This window comes from Scyliorhinus torazame, chromosome 2 (assembly GCF_047496885.1).
Source record: "Scyliorhinus torazame isolate Kashiwa2021f chromosome 2, sScyTor2.1, whole genome shotgun sequence".
Taxonomy (NCBI): domain Eukaryota; kingdom Metazoa; phylum Chordata; class Chondrichthyes; order Carcharhiniformes; family Scyliorhinidae; genus Scyliorhinus; species Scyliorhinus torazame.
Window position 1 is genome coordinate 83,636,996 of NC_092708.1, and position 16,109 is coordinate 83,653,104.

At 44.6% G+C, this 16,109-nt stretch overlaps 1 protein-coding gene across 3 annotated transcripts in view; it reads left to right on the forward strand.

The window, feature by feature from the left end:
- The window catches only part of slc12a8 (solute carrier family 12 member 8), a 311,686-nt gene that overhangs the window by 81,387 nt on the left and 214,190 nt on the right, over nucleotides 1-16,109 (forward strand). For all 3 annotated transcript variants that reach the window (XM_072473246.1, XM_072473254.1, XM_072473240.1), the window contains exon 4: nucleotides 10,120-10,311. In XM_072473246.1, coding sequence (XP_072329347.1) covers nucleotides 10,120-10,311 — 192 coding nt within the window. The remainder of the gene's footprint in view (nucleotides 1-10,119; nucleotides 10,312-16,109) is intronic.

Here is a 16,109-nt window from a genome sequence, read left to right on the forward strand (position 1 = left end):
GGTGCTTGGTTTTTCATTCGTGCAAATATAACATTCAACATCTTTGTTAGTGTTGCCTTGGCTGTGGTTTGGTTCTGGTGGCGATGGAAGGGGCATGATCCGTGGCATCTCCACGAAGTCATCCTTGGGAACCAGTGGAGGATCCGGCGTGTGCGTACGGTTCAGTTGCGAGCGTGGAAGGCGGCGCAAAGCTCGCTGATTGCGCCTACGCACCAATCCATCCGCCCTGCATGCCAGGAACAAGGTGGAGTCTTTTTTCTTTTTATGTTTGTGGTGGACGGCATCTTGTAGCCGATGTGTCGTTGCCATCGAAGTAGCACCATCACTAATATCATGCAAGGCGATGACTGTGCCAGATGTGGAAGTTGGCCGAGACCGTGCACGCTGGTTCCGGCCACCTGCTGTGCCGGAAGGGCGACTCCGCAGAGAAACGTCGAAGCATGTCGCCTTGGAGAGAGAATTGTTGCTCGCATCAACGTCTGGCGATGGCGCGAATTGGTGTGTCCGTCTTGGACCCCCGGTGCTGGTCGCCACTGCCGACCCAGTGGGACTGCCACGCGATCCATTCCCTGTCGCCGTGGCATCCGCCGTCACCCTGAGCGTGCCATCACCGAGGCCGCGACACCGCCCGTCCGGAGCAAGGTCTGGCGTGCGCGAATCAGAGTCGGCGCTTAGCTGCTCCCCATCTGGAGTCCGGTCTGCCTTCCGTCGATGCTTCCCGTCCGGAGTCCCAACAGGTTCACTGGAGGCAGCCGAGATTCCCTGAAGCTGCACTTCTGGAGTCGGAACATGCAGGAATGCACCAACCAGTGGAGAGGCTCGAGCCATCGAGGGTGGAAGCGGTGCGCCGCCACCGCAGTCGTCAGTGGTCCCACCGTGATCATCGAGTGCCTCGGTACGCACTAGGCGAGGTCTGTCACCTTGCACCTTTTGCATGGGAAGTGGGATGCTGTCGTCACTCGTCTCACATCCCGTGGATAGATCCTCAGTAGCTGCTTGCTGTTCACTAGGGTTGGGTAAATTGTCAGAGTTTTCATCTGGTGGTGCACACCATGTCGGTGGACTGTCATTGTCTTGCCGTTGTCCTTCATTTGGGCTTTTCTTCTTTGGAATTTTAAATCTTCCCCCAGACATTGCAGAACCTTGTTTATTACCCCCAAATTCTCCCATATGTATGGTCTCGAATATAGGATCCAATGTTTCTATCGACATTGTACTATTTTCCAAAGAACATTCCGTTTCACTTTTCTTCTCAGGTACCTCATATGTATCTTTGTCTAATGTACATGCCTTCATGGTCTCTGGGTCTGATTTTGCTGGGACTGGCATGGTCACAGTCTCTCTTTTACTGTTCTCAATTGCCCACATTATACTCCCCATACATAACTGCTTAATCACTGGGGTTAGTGTGGTACAATGGATAATCGGGTCGACCTTATCTGCATCTTCACCATTAGTGGAAAGCACACTTGGTTCAGTTGAAACTGCTGCGGGTTTTAAATTCGTTATCTGGCTACTCGATGTCGGTGTCCTCAGGATTCTTGCTCCAATGTTCTGCTCATTTATCAGTGGAGTGTGTATAGGTTCGATGCAATTAATGTTCCCCTCAAGGTTTGAAGAGTCATTACTGACTAACTGCTGGTCTCCGAAGTTGGGACTTTGCGGCGTTGTGTTGAAGGGAGACATTTGTCCCTGCTGTAGATATGATTCAGGTTGTGTTATTTCCATTACCTGAGGATCAATGTCTTGTCCATTTTTTCGATCCGTACTAAAACACTGGCAATTCTCAGTCTGCTCCTTGCAAGTTTAACATTCAATTAAATTCTTTAGCAAATCCTCAGCATCCTTCTGTGACCGTGCAGCATTATTAATCTCTGTTCGGCTATAATGATCCTGAAGGTCAGCGCATAAACCTTTTTTTTTCGGGCTTGGAAGAGGCGATTCCTTTGGCTTGTCTTCAGTTGGGCTTGAACAGTCTTCAGCGCTGTGCCCTTCATTGTAGCATGAGAGACCGTCATGGTCATGCTGCTGTGTAGTGGAGCATGGTAGGCTGTTATAGCCTTCTTGCTGTTCACGTGAGCATGGCAGACTTGCATCGTCTGCCGCTGGTTGGTCAGGAGAGGTTGCTAGACCCTCATGGTCTTGTTCCTGCAAGGACTGCACATTGGAGTCTTGCGTTGCTTCTATCGTGGAGGCTGTCCACGAGCTCTCTGTGGAGGCTTGTGACACTGGAGTCACTTCTTGTTCGTGCAAGGACTGCGCTCTGGAGTCTTGCGTTGCTTCTATCGTGGAGGCTGTCCACGAGCTCCCTGTGGAGGCTTGTGACTCTGGAGTCACTTCTTGTTCATGCAAGGACTGCGCTCTGGAGTCTTGCGTTTCTGCATTGTGGAGTCTGTCCACGAGCTTGCTGTGGAGGCTTGTGACACTGGAGTCACTTCTGGTTCGTGCGAGGACTGCGCTCTGGAGTCTTGCATGTCTTCTTTCATAGAGTCGGGAACGTTGAGCGGGACGTGGATCACGCTCTGTGTGGCAGCAGGGCGCTCTCCGTGTGCTTGCACCGCTCCCTGTCTGTTAATGTCAGGCTGCAGCATCATCCAGTACTGATAAGTTGGGACGTCATATCTGCTGGATTGAAGATCCTCAAATCCGAAAAATGAATCCGCATCTGCGTCGGATTCAATGTGGGGGCCGCCAATGTGTAACACGAAAGGTTCGTCCGAGTCATAGTCGTATAGGACCACGGAGCTATCATTGGGCTCGCGAGGTCCGGAAACACTGTAAAGATCGTCATCGAAGTATTCGAGGTCGGAATCATCGGCTTGTGCGTAGGTAACTGCTTGTCGGAGGGTTCTTCGGAGGTCAAATTCATCTCCTGGGTCAATTTGCGGCAATGTGCTGTAATTCCAGGTGAGGGAAGGTTGTTTTACAGCTTTAACAGATTTTTGTTTTTTTGATTTGGGACGTTTCCCTTTTAAATTGGATTTGGGACATTTCCCCTTTAAATTGGTGCGGTCTGGGGCCTCTGACATCCTGACGCTCGGTATGTAGCACGTAGGAAGCGACTGCGCATGCTCAGATCGCTGTTCCTTTACCGATGGCCGTTTTCTTGACTGCGCATGCGCAGCATCTCGCGCATGCGCAAACGAAACTTCCGGTTCTGCGCACTGCTCGCGCAACTGTGCTAGCGTGATACCTTTAGCAAGATGGCCGCCGACCTCGACCCAGCCTTCTCTCAGGCCCGGGATTTTGGCTTCTGGGAATTCGGGCTCCGGGATCCCAGCCACGAGGTGAGTACTGCAGCTTTTCTTACCTTTATTTGCCGATTGGATTGCGTTTTCTTCACAGTACTTGGAGAATTTGTCCAGGACTGCCTGGTAATCGTACCTTTGCTGCCTCCTGAAGAACCTGAACCTTGTGAATATTTCTCTTGCCCTTGCACCGGCGATGGTGAGGAGAAATTCAATTTTTTCGCTATCATCCAGGTCTTGGAGTTCAGCTGCCACCAGGAACAATTCGAACACTTGCCGGAATCGCCGCCAGTTTTCGCGGAGATCGCCGTAGCACTGGAGCGGCAGCGGAACCGGGAGCTCTATCATTTTGCCTGGGCACTGCTGGTTGTCTGTGTACACTGAGGTATGCCGGCAGGTATCGATCCACTCCTGTACCATGTGGTGTTGGGTTCTCTGGTGCACAGATGAGCCAACACAGTTGTATGTGGTACAACTCTATTTTATTTTAACTCTTATAATACAGTTCGTTCTGGATACTCTGCACGTGCTGTCTCCCTGAGTGTGTCGTGTAGCAGGTCTGTCCTGGTACTCCTCTCCAGCTAATACTGACCACCAGGTGTCGTGTTTGTGCTTTTATATCTTTCTGTGATTGGTTGTGGTGGTGTGTGTTCTGATTTGTCTGTTGGTGTGTCTATCATGATGTGTGTGTTTGAATATCATGACACATACTACTCTCTTGAGTAAAGAACCTACCTCTGACATCTGTCCTAGATCTATCTCCCCTCAATTTAAAGCTATGTCCCCTCGTGCTAGACATCACCATCCGAGGAAAAAGGCTCTTACTGTCCACCCTATCTAATCCTCTGATCATCTTGTATGCCTCTATTAAGTTGCCTCTTAACCTTCTTCTCTCTAACGAAAACAGCCTCAAGTCCCTCAGCCTTTCCTCATAAGATCTTCCCTCCATACCAGGCAACATCCTGTTAAATCTCCTCTGCACCCTTTCCAGTGCTTCCACATCCTTCCTATAATGCGGCGACCAGAACTGCACGCAATACTCCAAATGTGGCCGCACCAGAGTTTTGTACAGCTGCAACATGACCTCATGACTCTGAAACTCAATCCCTCTACCAATATAAGCTAACACACCGTACGCCTTCTTAACAACGCTATCAACCTGGGTGGCAACTTTCAGGGATCTATGTACATGGACACCGAGATCGCTCTGCTCATCCACACTACCAAGAATCTTACCATTAGCCCAGTACTCTGTATTCCTATTACTCCTTCCAAAATGAATCACCTCACACTTTTCTGCATTAAACTCCATTTGCCACTCCTCAGCCCAGCTCTGCAGCTTATCTATGTCCCTCTGTAACCTGCAATATCCTTCCGCACTGTCCACAACTCCACCGACTTTAGTGTCATCCGCAAATTTACTCACCCATCCTTCTATGCCCTCCTCCAGGTCATTTATAAAAATGACAAACAGCAGTGGCCCCAAAACAGATCCTTGTGGTACACCACTAGTAACTGAACTCCAGGCTGAACATTTCCCATCAACCACCACCCTCTGTCTTCTTATAGCTATTCTGATCCAATTTCTGATCCAAACCGCCAAATCACCCTCAATCCCATGCCTTTGTATTTTCTGCAATAGCCTACCGTGGGGAACCTTATCAAACGCTTTACTGAAATCCATATACACCACATCAACTGCTTTACCCTCGTCCACCTGTTTGGTCACATTCTCAAAGAACTCAATAAGGTTTGTGAGGCACGACCTATCCTTCACAGACGGTGTTGACTATCCCTAATCAAATTATTCTTTTCTAGATGATTATAAATCCTATCTCTTATAATCCTTTCCAAGACTTTGCCCACAACAGAAGTAAGGCTCACTGGTCTATAGTTATCGGGGTTGTCTCTACTCCCCTTCTTGAACAAGGGGACAACATTTGCTATCTTCCAGTCTTCTGGCACTATTCCGGTAGACAATGACGACATAAATATCAAAGCCAAAGGTTCAGCAATCTCCTCCCTAGCTTCCCAGAGAATCCTAGGATAAATCCCATCTGGCCCAGGGGACTTATCTATTTTCACACTTTCCAGAATTGCTAACACCTCCTCCTTATGAACCTCAAGCCCGTCTAGTCTAGTAGCCTGTATCCCAGTATTCTCCTCGACAGCATTGTCTTTTTCCTGTGTGAATACTGACAAAAAATATTCATTTAGCGCCTCTCCTATCTCCTCGGATTCCACGCACAACATCCCACTACTGTCCTTGACTGGCCCTACTCTTACCGTATTCATTCTTTTGTTCCTGACATACCTATAGAAAGCTTTAGGGTTTTCCTTGATCCTACCTGTCAAGGACTTCTCATGTCCCCTCCTGGCTCTTCTTAGCTCTCTCTTTAGGTCCTTCCTGGCTAACTTGTAACTCTCAAGCGCCCTAACTGAACCTTCACGTCTCATCTTTACATAAGCCTCCTTCTTCCTCTTGACAAGTGATTCAACTACTTTAGTAAACCACGGTTCCCTCGCTCGACCACTTCCTCCCTGCCTGACAGGTACATACTTATCAAGGACACGCAGTAGCTGTTCCTTGAACAAGCTCCACTTTTCAATTGTGCCCATCTCCTGCAGTTTCCTTCCCCATCCTATGCATCCTAAGTCTTGCCTAATCGCATCATATTTGCCTTTCCCCCAGCTATACAGCAAAACTTCCCTCTTGTACAGTTTTGTGGTACTCTGAAGATTGATTTCATTATTTCAGTAATCGGGGCAATTAAGGTAGTAATGGTTTCTAATTAATGTATTTGCTCTTAAATGATGGGCAGTTTGATGGTTGGCCATTATAAGACATTTCAACTGATGCCTGCCATCTACAAATAGATGTACAAAAGAACTAGACAAAGTCCGACAAGGATATTGCATTTAAATAACATTAATGTTGAAAACATCCTCAGGAGTTTCACAGAAACATAATCAGACAAAAATTCACATGAAGGAAAAAAGCTATTAGGAAGGGTAGCTGCTAGGTCAGACTTTATGAGCATCTTGAAGGAAGTTACGACTGGATAGATTTATTTTTTTGTTTTTTAAAAATAAATCTTGAGTACCCAATTCCTTTTTTTCAATTAAGGGATAATGTAGTGTGGCCAATCCACCTACCCTGTACATCTTTGGGTTGTGGGTTGAAACCCACGCAAACACGGGGAGAATGTGCAAACTCCACACGGACAGTGACCCAGGGCCCGGATCGGACCTGGGACATCAGCGCCATGAGGCAGCAGTGCTAACTATGACTGGGCAGTCTCATTTGCTGAGAGAAGATTGCAACGGCTGAGGAGAGATAGGGTATTGGGAGATGGGAGGAATATGGCAGAGCAGCTAAACAGATGGTTACAATTTCAGTGATCAAGAAGTCCATGGGTTCCGCTCACTTGTTTGAGTAACATTTGAATTTTCAACACCGCTTTTTGGTCCCTTTTGCCAAGTGTGATGAGGATAGTAGTAATAATCTGCAATATGTTAATTTGGTACCTCCCCTGTTAATATAATGATGGGGTTGAATGGTACACTTTGTTTCTCCAGTATTCAATTACTTTTCCTTGTAATTTTAATGAAAGGGCAAAATACCTGAATGGTTGCCTCTCATCCTCTTTACTTTCTGTTGTATGAAGAATGAAAGCCAATGGCTTTATTAATCTTGAATCAAACATTTTGGTTTGCTTTTCTACTTTTTGATGTATCGTGCATAATTCAGATATCATGAATTTAATATAATGTGACATCCTCTCTGTTGCTTTGCTGAACTTTAACGTGTAAACGCAATAAATATGAAATATAGTCGTTTTAAATCTACTTCTTATCACCAAAGTTTCTGATAGGTAATATGAGCCCAAATTTATTTAAATTGTGCTAAAGATTAAATCATGAATTGTTACACGCTTATTATTATAGCTTTATTACACATCTGACAGACAGAAAGATTAAACCAGCTGGGGCTCTTTTCTCCAGAAAATATAAAGGCAACCTGATAGAAATCTTTAAGATTCTGAAATGATTTGATAGGGTAGACGTACAGAATATGTTTCCACTTGTGGACAAGCACAGAACAAGCGCAGAACCAGAGGCCACCAATGTAAGATAGACACCAGTAAATCTAATCGGAATTTCAGGAGAAATTTCCTTATTAATAATAATAATAATAATAATAATAATAACAATAATAAGAACATAAGAATAAAATAATCTTTATTGCCACAAGTAGGCTTACATTAACACTGCAATGAAGTTACTGTGAAAATCCCCTAGTAGCCACATTCCGGCGTATGTTCGGGGACACGGAGGGAGAGTTCAGAATGTCCAAAATAGAATGCTTAGAAAATTAAGCTCACCACCTTGAGAAGCAGTTAAGGAAAATAGCATAGATGCATTTCAGGGAAGCTTATACAAACACATGAGGGAGAAGGGAATAAGTGGATCGTTGATGGGATTAGATAAAGTAGGGTGGAAGAAGCTGTGTGGAGCGGAAACATTGCCATGTACCTATTGGGCCAAATGATTTGTTTCTGTGCTGCAAACCATATGTAATACCAGTACATTCACAATTTCATCCACTTCCTTTGTAATGTTATTTATGTCCTAATTATTTTCAATACTTCACCACTTTTGATCAGATGATAATTTGAAAGTGGTCCGAGCAAACAGATTTTTGCCACAAAAATAGGGACAGATCAAATTGAGTGAAGACTTTTATTGGAATTGAAATGCACAACTTTTGAGATCTGGTTGACCAGCTTTGTACTGGTGTATTGAAATTGAACTTGTATTTATATAGAGCGTGTCACAATCTAAGGACATCCCAGAGCTATTCAAATATAACAGGGTACTTTTGAAGTGTTGTCACTGTTACAGTAAAATTTCATTAAGCAGCAATGCAATAAATGACCTGACGAAGTGTATTTTGTGTGTTAGCTGAGGCATAAATATTGTCCAGGGCATGTGCATTATGGTGCGTACTGGAATGTTACCATACATGCCAAATCCACCATTTTGTATCAAGAAATTGGGTATAAACATTATGGGTTGCTTTTCAAAAATAAGGTAATGTACATTGACAGTTGGTTTCTAAATCTAATTAGTGGCTTATTTAAACTCTCATAGTCAGAGCTCTTTACAAAAACACTATTTCTGCATCTGAAAATGCTTTATTAAAGACTTTCTGAAACTTCCTACCTGTATCTCCACACACGATAAAGAAAGTTCTGCCCTCCCCCCAGTCACTATTGCCTGAAACAGTTGGAATGATACCTATCCCATATACCCCACCTTAATGCATTAATACAATAACATTTTTACACTTACCTACAGTGCAATAACTATTATCACTTCAAAATATGCCAGTGGCAGTGAATACAATCATATGATTAAAACTGACATAAAGATCCTTGTCCAATATAAATATATAATATACGTGTGTGTATCACTCTCCAACACTTAAAATGTAAAGGTTTCAATAAGCAGCCTCAATGACAAATTTAAATCACTATTTTAATTTGCAATATAGTGAAACAATTTAATATAGTAAATGAATGTGATCATGCAGGATAATAGATATTTAGTGAACAATCTAATTATACTGATTCTTTTAGTGCCAATTGACCATTTGAAATTATTTTTAAATATATATATTTTATTCCAAACACTATCAACAAATCACACAGTCAACAAAACAGACAACCAAATTGCAAAGAGTTTATAATTTTCCCCTTAACTAACACAACACCCCCCCTCTCCTCACCCCTGCCCTCCCCAACCACTGGCGACAAACAAATCCTTGAATAGAGACAGAAGGAGCCTCCATCTTACATAAAATCCCCCTTCTGACTCTCTTAAGAGCAAAGTTAATTTTCTGTAATTGTAAGAACTTCGCCATACAACTACGCCAACACTTTTAGTGGTGCTGCTGACCTCCACCCCAATAGAATTGTGTAAAAAATGGAAAAACTCCAGTAAATAACCAGCCAGAACTTTCATCATGTTCTATAGAGTGCATTTAATTGACTTTCACTTCAAGTGCAATATTCACATTCCTTTTAGACTGCACTCACTGCAGGAAGATGTTAGACTATCATTAAATAAAATAGAGCTGCGGTTTGATGAAATGTCTTCACAGATTTTCATTCTTCGCTCATGGGATGGGGGTTTTGCTGGCTTGGTCAGTATTTGTTACCCAAACTTAACTGCCCTTGAGAAGGTGGTGGTGAGTGCCTTCTTGAACCGCTGCAGTCCCAAGTGATATAGGTTCTCCCACAGTGCCAATTGGAAGGGAGTTCCACAATTTTGACCCAGCGACAGTGAAGGAAGTTAAGATTTATCATCACTTAATCTGTTGTCAAAATAAATGCAAGGAATCAAATTACAACAGAGAATAAGTATTATTCTCCCTATAATTATTGTACTGCCTCTTTGCTGCATTTTTAGAAACAAGAAGAAATACCTTTTCGTACCTACGACTTACTAGGGGACACAGTGCTCATGAGTTTTATTAAAGTTATCACTGCCCGCTGTACATTAGGAACATAAGAATTCGGCCATCCGCTCCTCCAGCCTGTTCCATCATTCAATGGATTGTTGCTGATCTTTAGAAATTCACATCCCTACTAACTACTTTTCAGCACAGATACATGACTAACCAATGGATTAGATTTTCTATATTGTCTTTGAGGAGAATTATTTGTTTGCAAATCAATGATTCCCACCTAAAGAAAGCAGCTACCAAGAGTTTGAGGGATGTTCATGTGATGTTAACAAAGTTAATATGTATCTGTTGCTAAGGTATGATATCAAATTACTGACTATTATAGTTTTTCAATCGCAGGGAAATACCGGTGTCCTACTGGGAATATTTATGGTGACCCTGGTTGTCTTGGTTGCTCTGGTGACAGTTCTATCTGGAATTGGCGTGTTGGAGAGATGCAGTCTTGGGAATGGTGGCGTATATTCTATGCTTTCTACAGTTCTGGGAGGTCGAGTAGGAGGAACATTTGGATTTCTCTATGTATTTGGACAGGTAATCAAGACTTCCAGATTGTGGTTTTATGAACCATTTCCGAATTTTGTTTGCATCTGTTCCGAGATTTTAAAGCAATTATATGCAAAATGTGGACATTGAATTTGCCCATCAAGTCACTGAATTCTATAGGAAAGGTGACTCACTCTTTCACTTCTTTGTCATATTCACAGTAGATCCCAAACGTTTAGCGATCAATCCAGGACTTTGGGATGAAATCTGGAGCATTTCTGAATCAGTTGGGGATTTGGATTCAGCTGCTGCTGATGAGACAAATTGTTGAGGAAAGGAGGAATTGGAGTGAGATGCAAGTTTTAAAAAAAATGAAATAAAAATGTGCAGAAAAGGTAGTGAAAATTTATAATATAGCAAAACACAAATGTTGCATATCTGGGGCAAACCGGAGGCAGCCTTCAATTAGCCTCTCCCTGTGAAGACCCAGACTCATTAATGTGCAAATCCTGTAGATGTATTCAGTCATCTACACAGGTTTGCTGTTGAATTCGTAACAATGCCAGTAACCACTTAACGGCTGGGTACATTAAACTCTACTTATGGCAAGTCCATTGTGCAAGAGAATTAGTCACACAGGAATTTTCTGCCAATATGGTGATTCAAAACATTGTTGGAAAAACCAGCAACAACTGCTGGACCACCTGCAAGAGTATTTACAGAGAAACTACTTTAGTAGATCCTTGCAAAGCTACCTTCCAACAAAGGCCTGAATTTTTGCTCTCCATCTGTGCGAGAATGGCAGCAGGGGCCGGAATACGAAGTCCTGCCCTGAACCTGACCTCTGCTGCTTTCATGGGTGTGGAGATGCCGGTGTTGGACTGAGGTGGGCACAGTAAGAAGTCTTACAACACTCGGCGGCACGTGGCACAGTGGTTAGCACTGCCGCCTACAGCACTGAGAACCCGGTTTCGAATCCCGTCCCTGGATCACTGTCCGTGTGGAGTTTGCACATTCTCCCCGTGTCTGCGTGGGTTTCACCCCCACAACCCAAAGATGTGCAGGTTAGGTGGATTAGCTACGCTAAATTGCCCCTTAATTGTAAAGAAAGAATTGGGTACTTTAAAAAAACGTTTTAAAAAAGAAGTCTTACAACACCAGGTTAAAGTCCAATAGCTTTATTTGGAACTACTAGCTTTCGTAGCGCAGCTCCTTCATCAGGACCTGGGGAGGGGAGGGGGGGTGGGGGTAATGGGGACGGTGATGGGAAAGGGTTATAAATCACACAGCCGTGATTCCTGGAAGCAGCTGCAACTCAGCAGCTGCCTCCAAATGTGATTTTGGTGAGGTAGATGTCTGAACCCAAAGTATGCAGATTAGAATTTGTAGGAGTAAGTTGAACTTTGTGGAGTTGTTTGGATAGCTGGGGTACCCTTTTAGAGAGCTGATGCACCCCTTTGGATATTTTTTAAAAATTCATTTACGGGATGTGGGCATCGCTGGTTAGACCAGCATTTATCGCCCTTCCCTAGCTGCCCTTCAGAAGATGGTGGTGAGCTGCCGCCTTGAACCGCTGCAGTCTCTTGAGGTGTAGGTACTCCCACTGTGCTGTTAGGGAGAGAGTTTCAGGATGATGTTCCAGCGACAGTGAAGGAACTTCGACATATTTCCAAGTCAGGGTGGTGAGTGACTTGGAGGGGAACCTCCAGGTGGTGGAGTTCACAGCTATCTGCTGCTCTTGTCCTTCTAGATGGTAGTGATCATGGGTTTGGAAGGTGCTGTCTAAGGAATCTTGCTGAGTTACCGCAGTGCATCCTGTAGATGATACAAATGGCTGCCGCTGTTCATCGATGGTGGCGGGTTTGAGTGTATGTGGAAGGGGAGCAATTAAGCTGGGAGATATCCCAACCCTGTGTTCTTGACCTGAGAGCAAAAATCCGGGCCAATTTTGTTTTCATATTTGTTTTAGTTCATTTCTGTTCAAAAGAAACCAAGACTTTAATTTTCTACCTATATTTTTGTGTCAGCAGTCATATTGTATAGATCAAAGGAAGAAACCCATTTGTTATTTTAATCTTAAATCAGTTTGTTTTTTAAGTCTATGAAGAGAACAGTTCAACTTGAACAGGAAATGTGTAGGATAATCACAGTGATTTATACTTTAAACCCACAGCCGAGAGCTGATAGCTGGGCTGCAGTGTTGAATAAATAAACTAACAATGAGAGATCTTCTTTCATTTTCCATTGTGACCACCCAGAGAACCATGGAATGGTTCCGGAGCAGAAAGAGGCACTCAGTTCATCGAATCCATGCCAGCTCTCTGCAAGAACAATTCAGCCAATTCCATTCCCTCATCCTTTCCCTGTAGCTCTACAAATGTTTTTCCTTCACATGAATTCTGTTTTGAAAGCCAGGATCAAAGCTGCATCCACCACCCCTTTAAAGAGTGCATTCCAGATTGTGACTATTGCTTCAGTTTGGAAAGAAAAAAGCTTTTACTCCTGTCGCCTTTGGAGCCTTTGCCAATGACCTTTGAAGCCTGTGTTCATTGATTCTCAACTCTCACCAAATGGGAACAATTTCTCTTTATCTACACTGTCTAGGCCCCTCAACATTTTGAACAGCTCTATCAAGTCTCCTCTTTGCCTTCTCCAGGAAGGCCAACCTCACAGTTTCTCCAATCTCCAATCTATTCAAGTAACTGAAGTTGTCTTTACCAGGACAAGCTGTCTATTGATCGTAGTAACAGGAAGGCTTTGCAACATAATTCTAATGTGGAACATGTAAAGCAACCCTTGGCTTTCTGATGCTAGATTTCTGTCCGTGTGTCGGGTGCGTAGAGTCCGGAGAGTTCCCAGTTCTGAAAACCTGACTTCTAAAAATATCTGACCGAGCGTCAGATTTCTGGTGGGGAGGTGGATGGGCGATGTTAGGGAGGTGTCAGAGACACGCTCAACACGGGCTGGACGACTCAGGACCAAATTGAGAGGTTGGTTATCCATGGTGATCCCTGTACCTTGGAGGAAACATCTTGTCAGGTGAGAGCGGAACTCTTTAAATGCTGTCCAACTAGTGGCTAGCCCTGGAATGGATGGCCCATCATGGGCGTTCCCTAGGGAAAAATGTAATTGTTGCTGTCAATTGACAATGTACTGTACTGAAGCACTGAAAACGTGGAGTGGATTCATAAGACACAGCCATGGAGATGGCCTTGTCTTGCCACCACTACCTGATGTTCTGCAGTCATGTAGCTAGTTACAAAGACTCAGTGGATGAATGATGCACAATGCCATGGTCATTATCCCAACTACTTTCCCTGTTGTCATCCATCTGTCAGGATCACCAGCACAGTTGAGCTCGAGCCATGCCCCTCACATCTGCACACTGTCATGGCATAACAGTGTGTCTGACGTAAGAGGGAGTAAATCAGTCGGGCTGTCAGTAGCCGGAGAGCATAGCTATGCAGGAGTGAGTGCAACAACATACATTTTGGCTAGAGCCATTTGCTCCAAAACACTTTTAACAGTATCACTAATATAATGAAAATGATCGGCGAACATAAGCACATAAAAATGAATGCGAGCATTGTAATCTGAATGGCTCCTGACCCTTTTCACCGTACATTTTTATGGATGGAATGTCACAAAGAGGAGACATGGGGGAAGGGAAGGGTCCAGGCGACCCCTGCTTTTCTGATCGAAAACTTTAGGTTTTGTTGGAAGAGGTCCAGAACAGAAGACATGTCCTGACCCTGCTGGCACATTAATGCCCCTGCAGCAACCAAGAAGGTCGAGATTCAGATTGCAGCTGTGGTGAGCACAGGAGGAGACTATCAGTACTCATGGATTCCGTGCAGGACAATGTTCAGTGACCTGCTGTGTCCTGGAAAGGTGAATAGCTTGGCTTATCCACACAAAGCTCCAAGGAAAGGGTTACGTCTGCAGGCTGCAGCTATGGTGTGAGACATGGCACATACCTCTGCTCCAGCATTGAAGCTTGCACATGTAAACTGCTCACTTAGATGTGCACAGAACAGATGTGAATGAGCGCTGCGACACACAGACACAGCGAAGAGAGATATCCCTGCATGTACTATATATCAGGCTAACATTAAATCATGTTGTGATAGCAGTTGAAGAGGGTGACCAATTGGTTGAACAGATGGTGATGGAGATTATCAGGGTCCCTGAGCAGCAATCTGTTGATGATGGTGAATCACCGTTCGCAGCTGATAAAATGCAGTGGTAAATGCATTTTGGAATATGGTGGTAATGATGGAGCTCATGATTCACCTCCCGGAGCACAAGGAGATGTTGGCATGAGAGGGAGTGCAAAGATGTGCTTTCATCGAACAGCGTGGGCATGGTTAAGGCAGTGATGTGCATAAGAGCATGATTTTACAATGAGATGGGCTATATCTAAATAACTGCTTTGGTGTCTCACACACATCCCCGCTTCTGCATTCCCAACCCTCCCTGGACCAGATCATCCTTCCGTCATCAGGAGGAAGAACAGATGTCCAAGGAGACAGCGTCACATCAAACAGTCCACACTCCAATGCTCCGATATCAGCACGTTGGAGGGATGTTGCGCATGTGTGCCGCAGGTTAAAGGGCAGCACACCAGAGTTAGGGTTAATGCAGGAGGAGATATCAGAGCTAGAGACACAATCCTCCTCAGAGGAGGTAGGAAAGTCACAGTGGTGCCCCAGTAGCCAGGAACTTGGAGTCTCAGGAGTCACCTTTTGGGGCACACTATTTGGGCAATCAGCAACAGATGTGTGGACATCTGGCAGAGATCCCTGAGAAAGTGGGAGCTCTCAGACTGCAAATGGAGGAGTCCATCTCTATTACTCACTCCACATTTTCCTAGTGGCTCAACTTCATGAGCTTTGACCATGAGAGATTGGTGACTCTCATGGAGACGCACAAGCAGAAGAAGCACAAGGAGTGGATGCAAGAGCAGCGGCAACTTGTCCATGAAAGGGTGAAAGCCTTCCTCAGTAGCCTGAGTCAGTCTGCTCAGGATATGATCGTTGGCATCTGTGGAATAAATGAGGATCGTTGTACCTTTTAAAAGGGCGGTTACACTGTTGGCACAGGGGTTATTGCAACGGGCGACCGCTGACCACCGGCATCCAGCCCCATCAAACCCACCTGAGGGCCAAGACAGGACAGTGAAGAGGGTGAAGGAAACAAAAGCTTCTCCGCCCCCTTCTTCCCCCTCCTCGGCCCTCTCCCCAAGCCTTTGTCTGCTCCACATATGCCAGTGACCAGGGCGGTTGATGCAGAGGCCACAGTCCAAAGGAGGTGCCCAATGGATGCCTGCATGACAAGGCCACCCACCAAGCTCGTATATACCAAGAAAGCAGTTTCCTCTACCTCCTCCAAGCGAAGCACATCATAAGTGTGTGAGAGTGCAGGATGCCATCTTGCCTAGCGCACTAATGGGTTCATTGTAAATATTCAATTTGAACATATTTAGATGTACCAAGATGAGTCAGTGTGTGTTTGTACATTACTGAACTCTAAAAGAATGGTACCATTATGAAGGCTGTTCTTGCCAGTGATAATGAAGGCAGCATGTTGAGGTCTATCTCGGTGTAAAATCTTCAAGAGCAAGGAAGAGCTTCTACCTTTTCTAGTCCATAACAAGAATCTAGTGTTCAAAAGCTCAAGCTCTGAGACATTCCTTAGTGCTTTCAATATCCATCCAAACTTTACTTTAAGGGAGGCTCAATGATCAGATTCCAAGGGGAGATGCTGGGCAGCAGGCGCGTTTCAAGCAAGTGTGCTGGGTGCAAGGCATTCATCTGCATGACCTGTCACACATTGGCCTAGGTTGA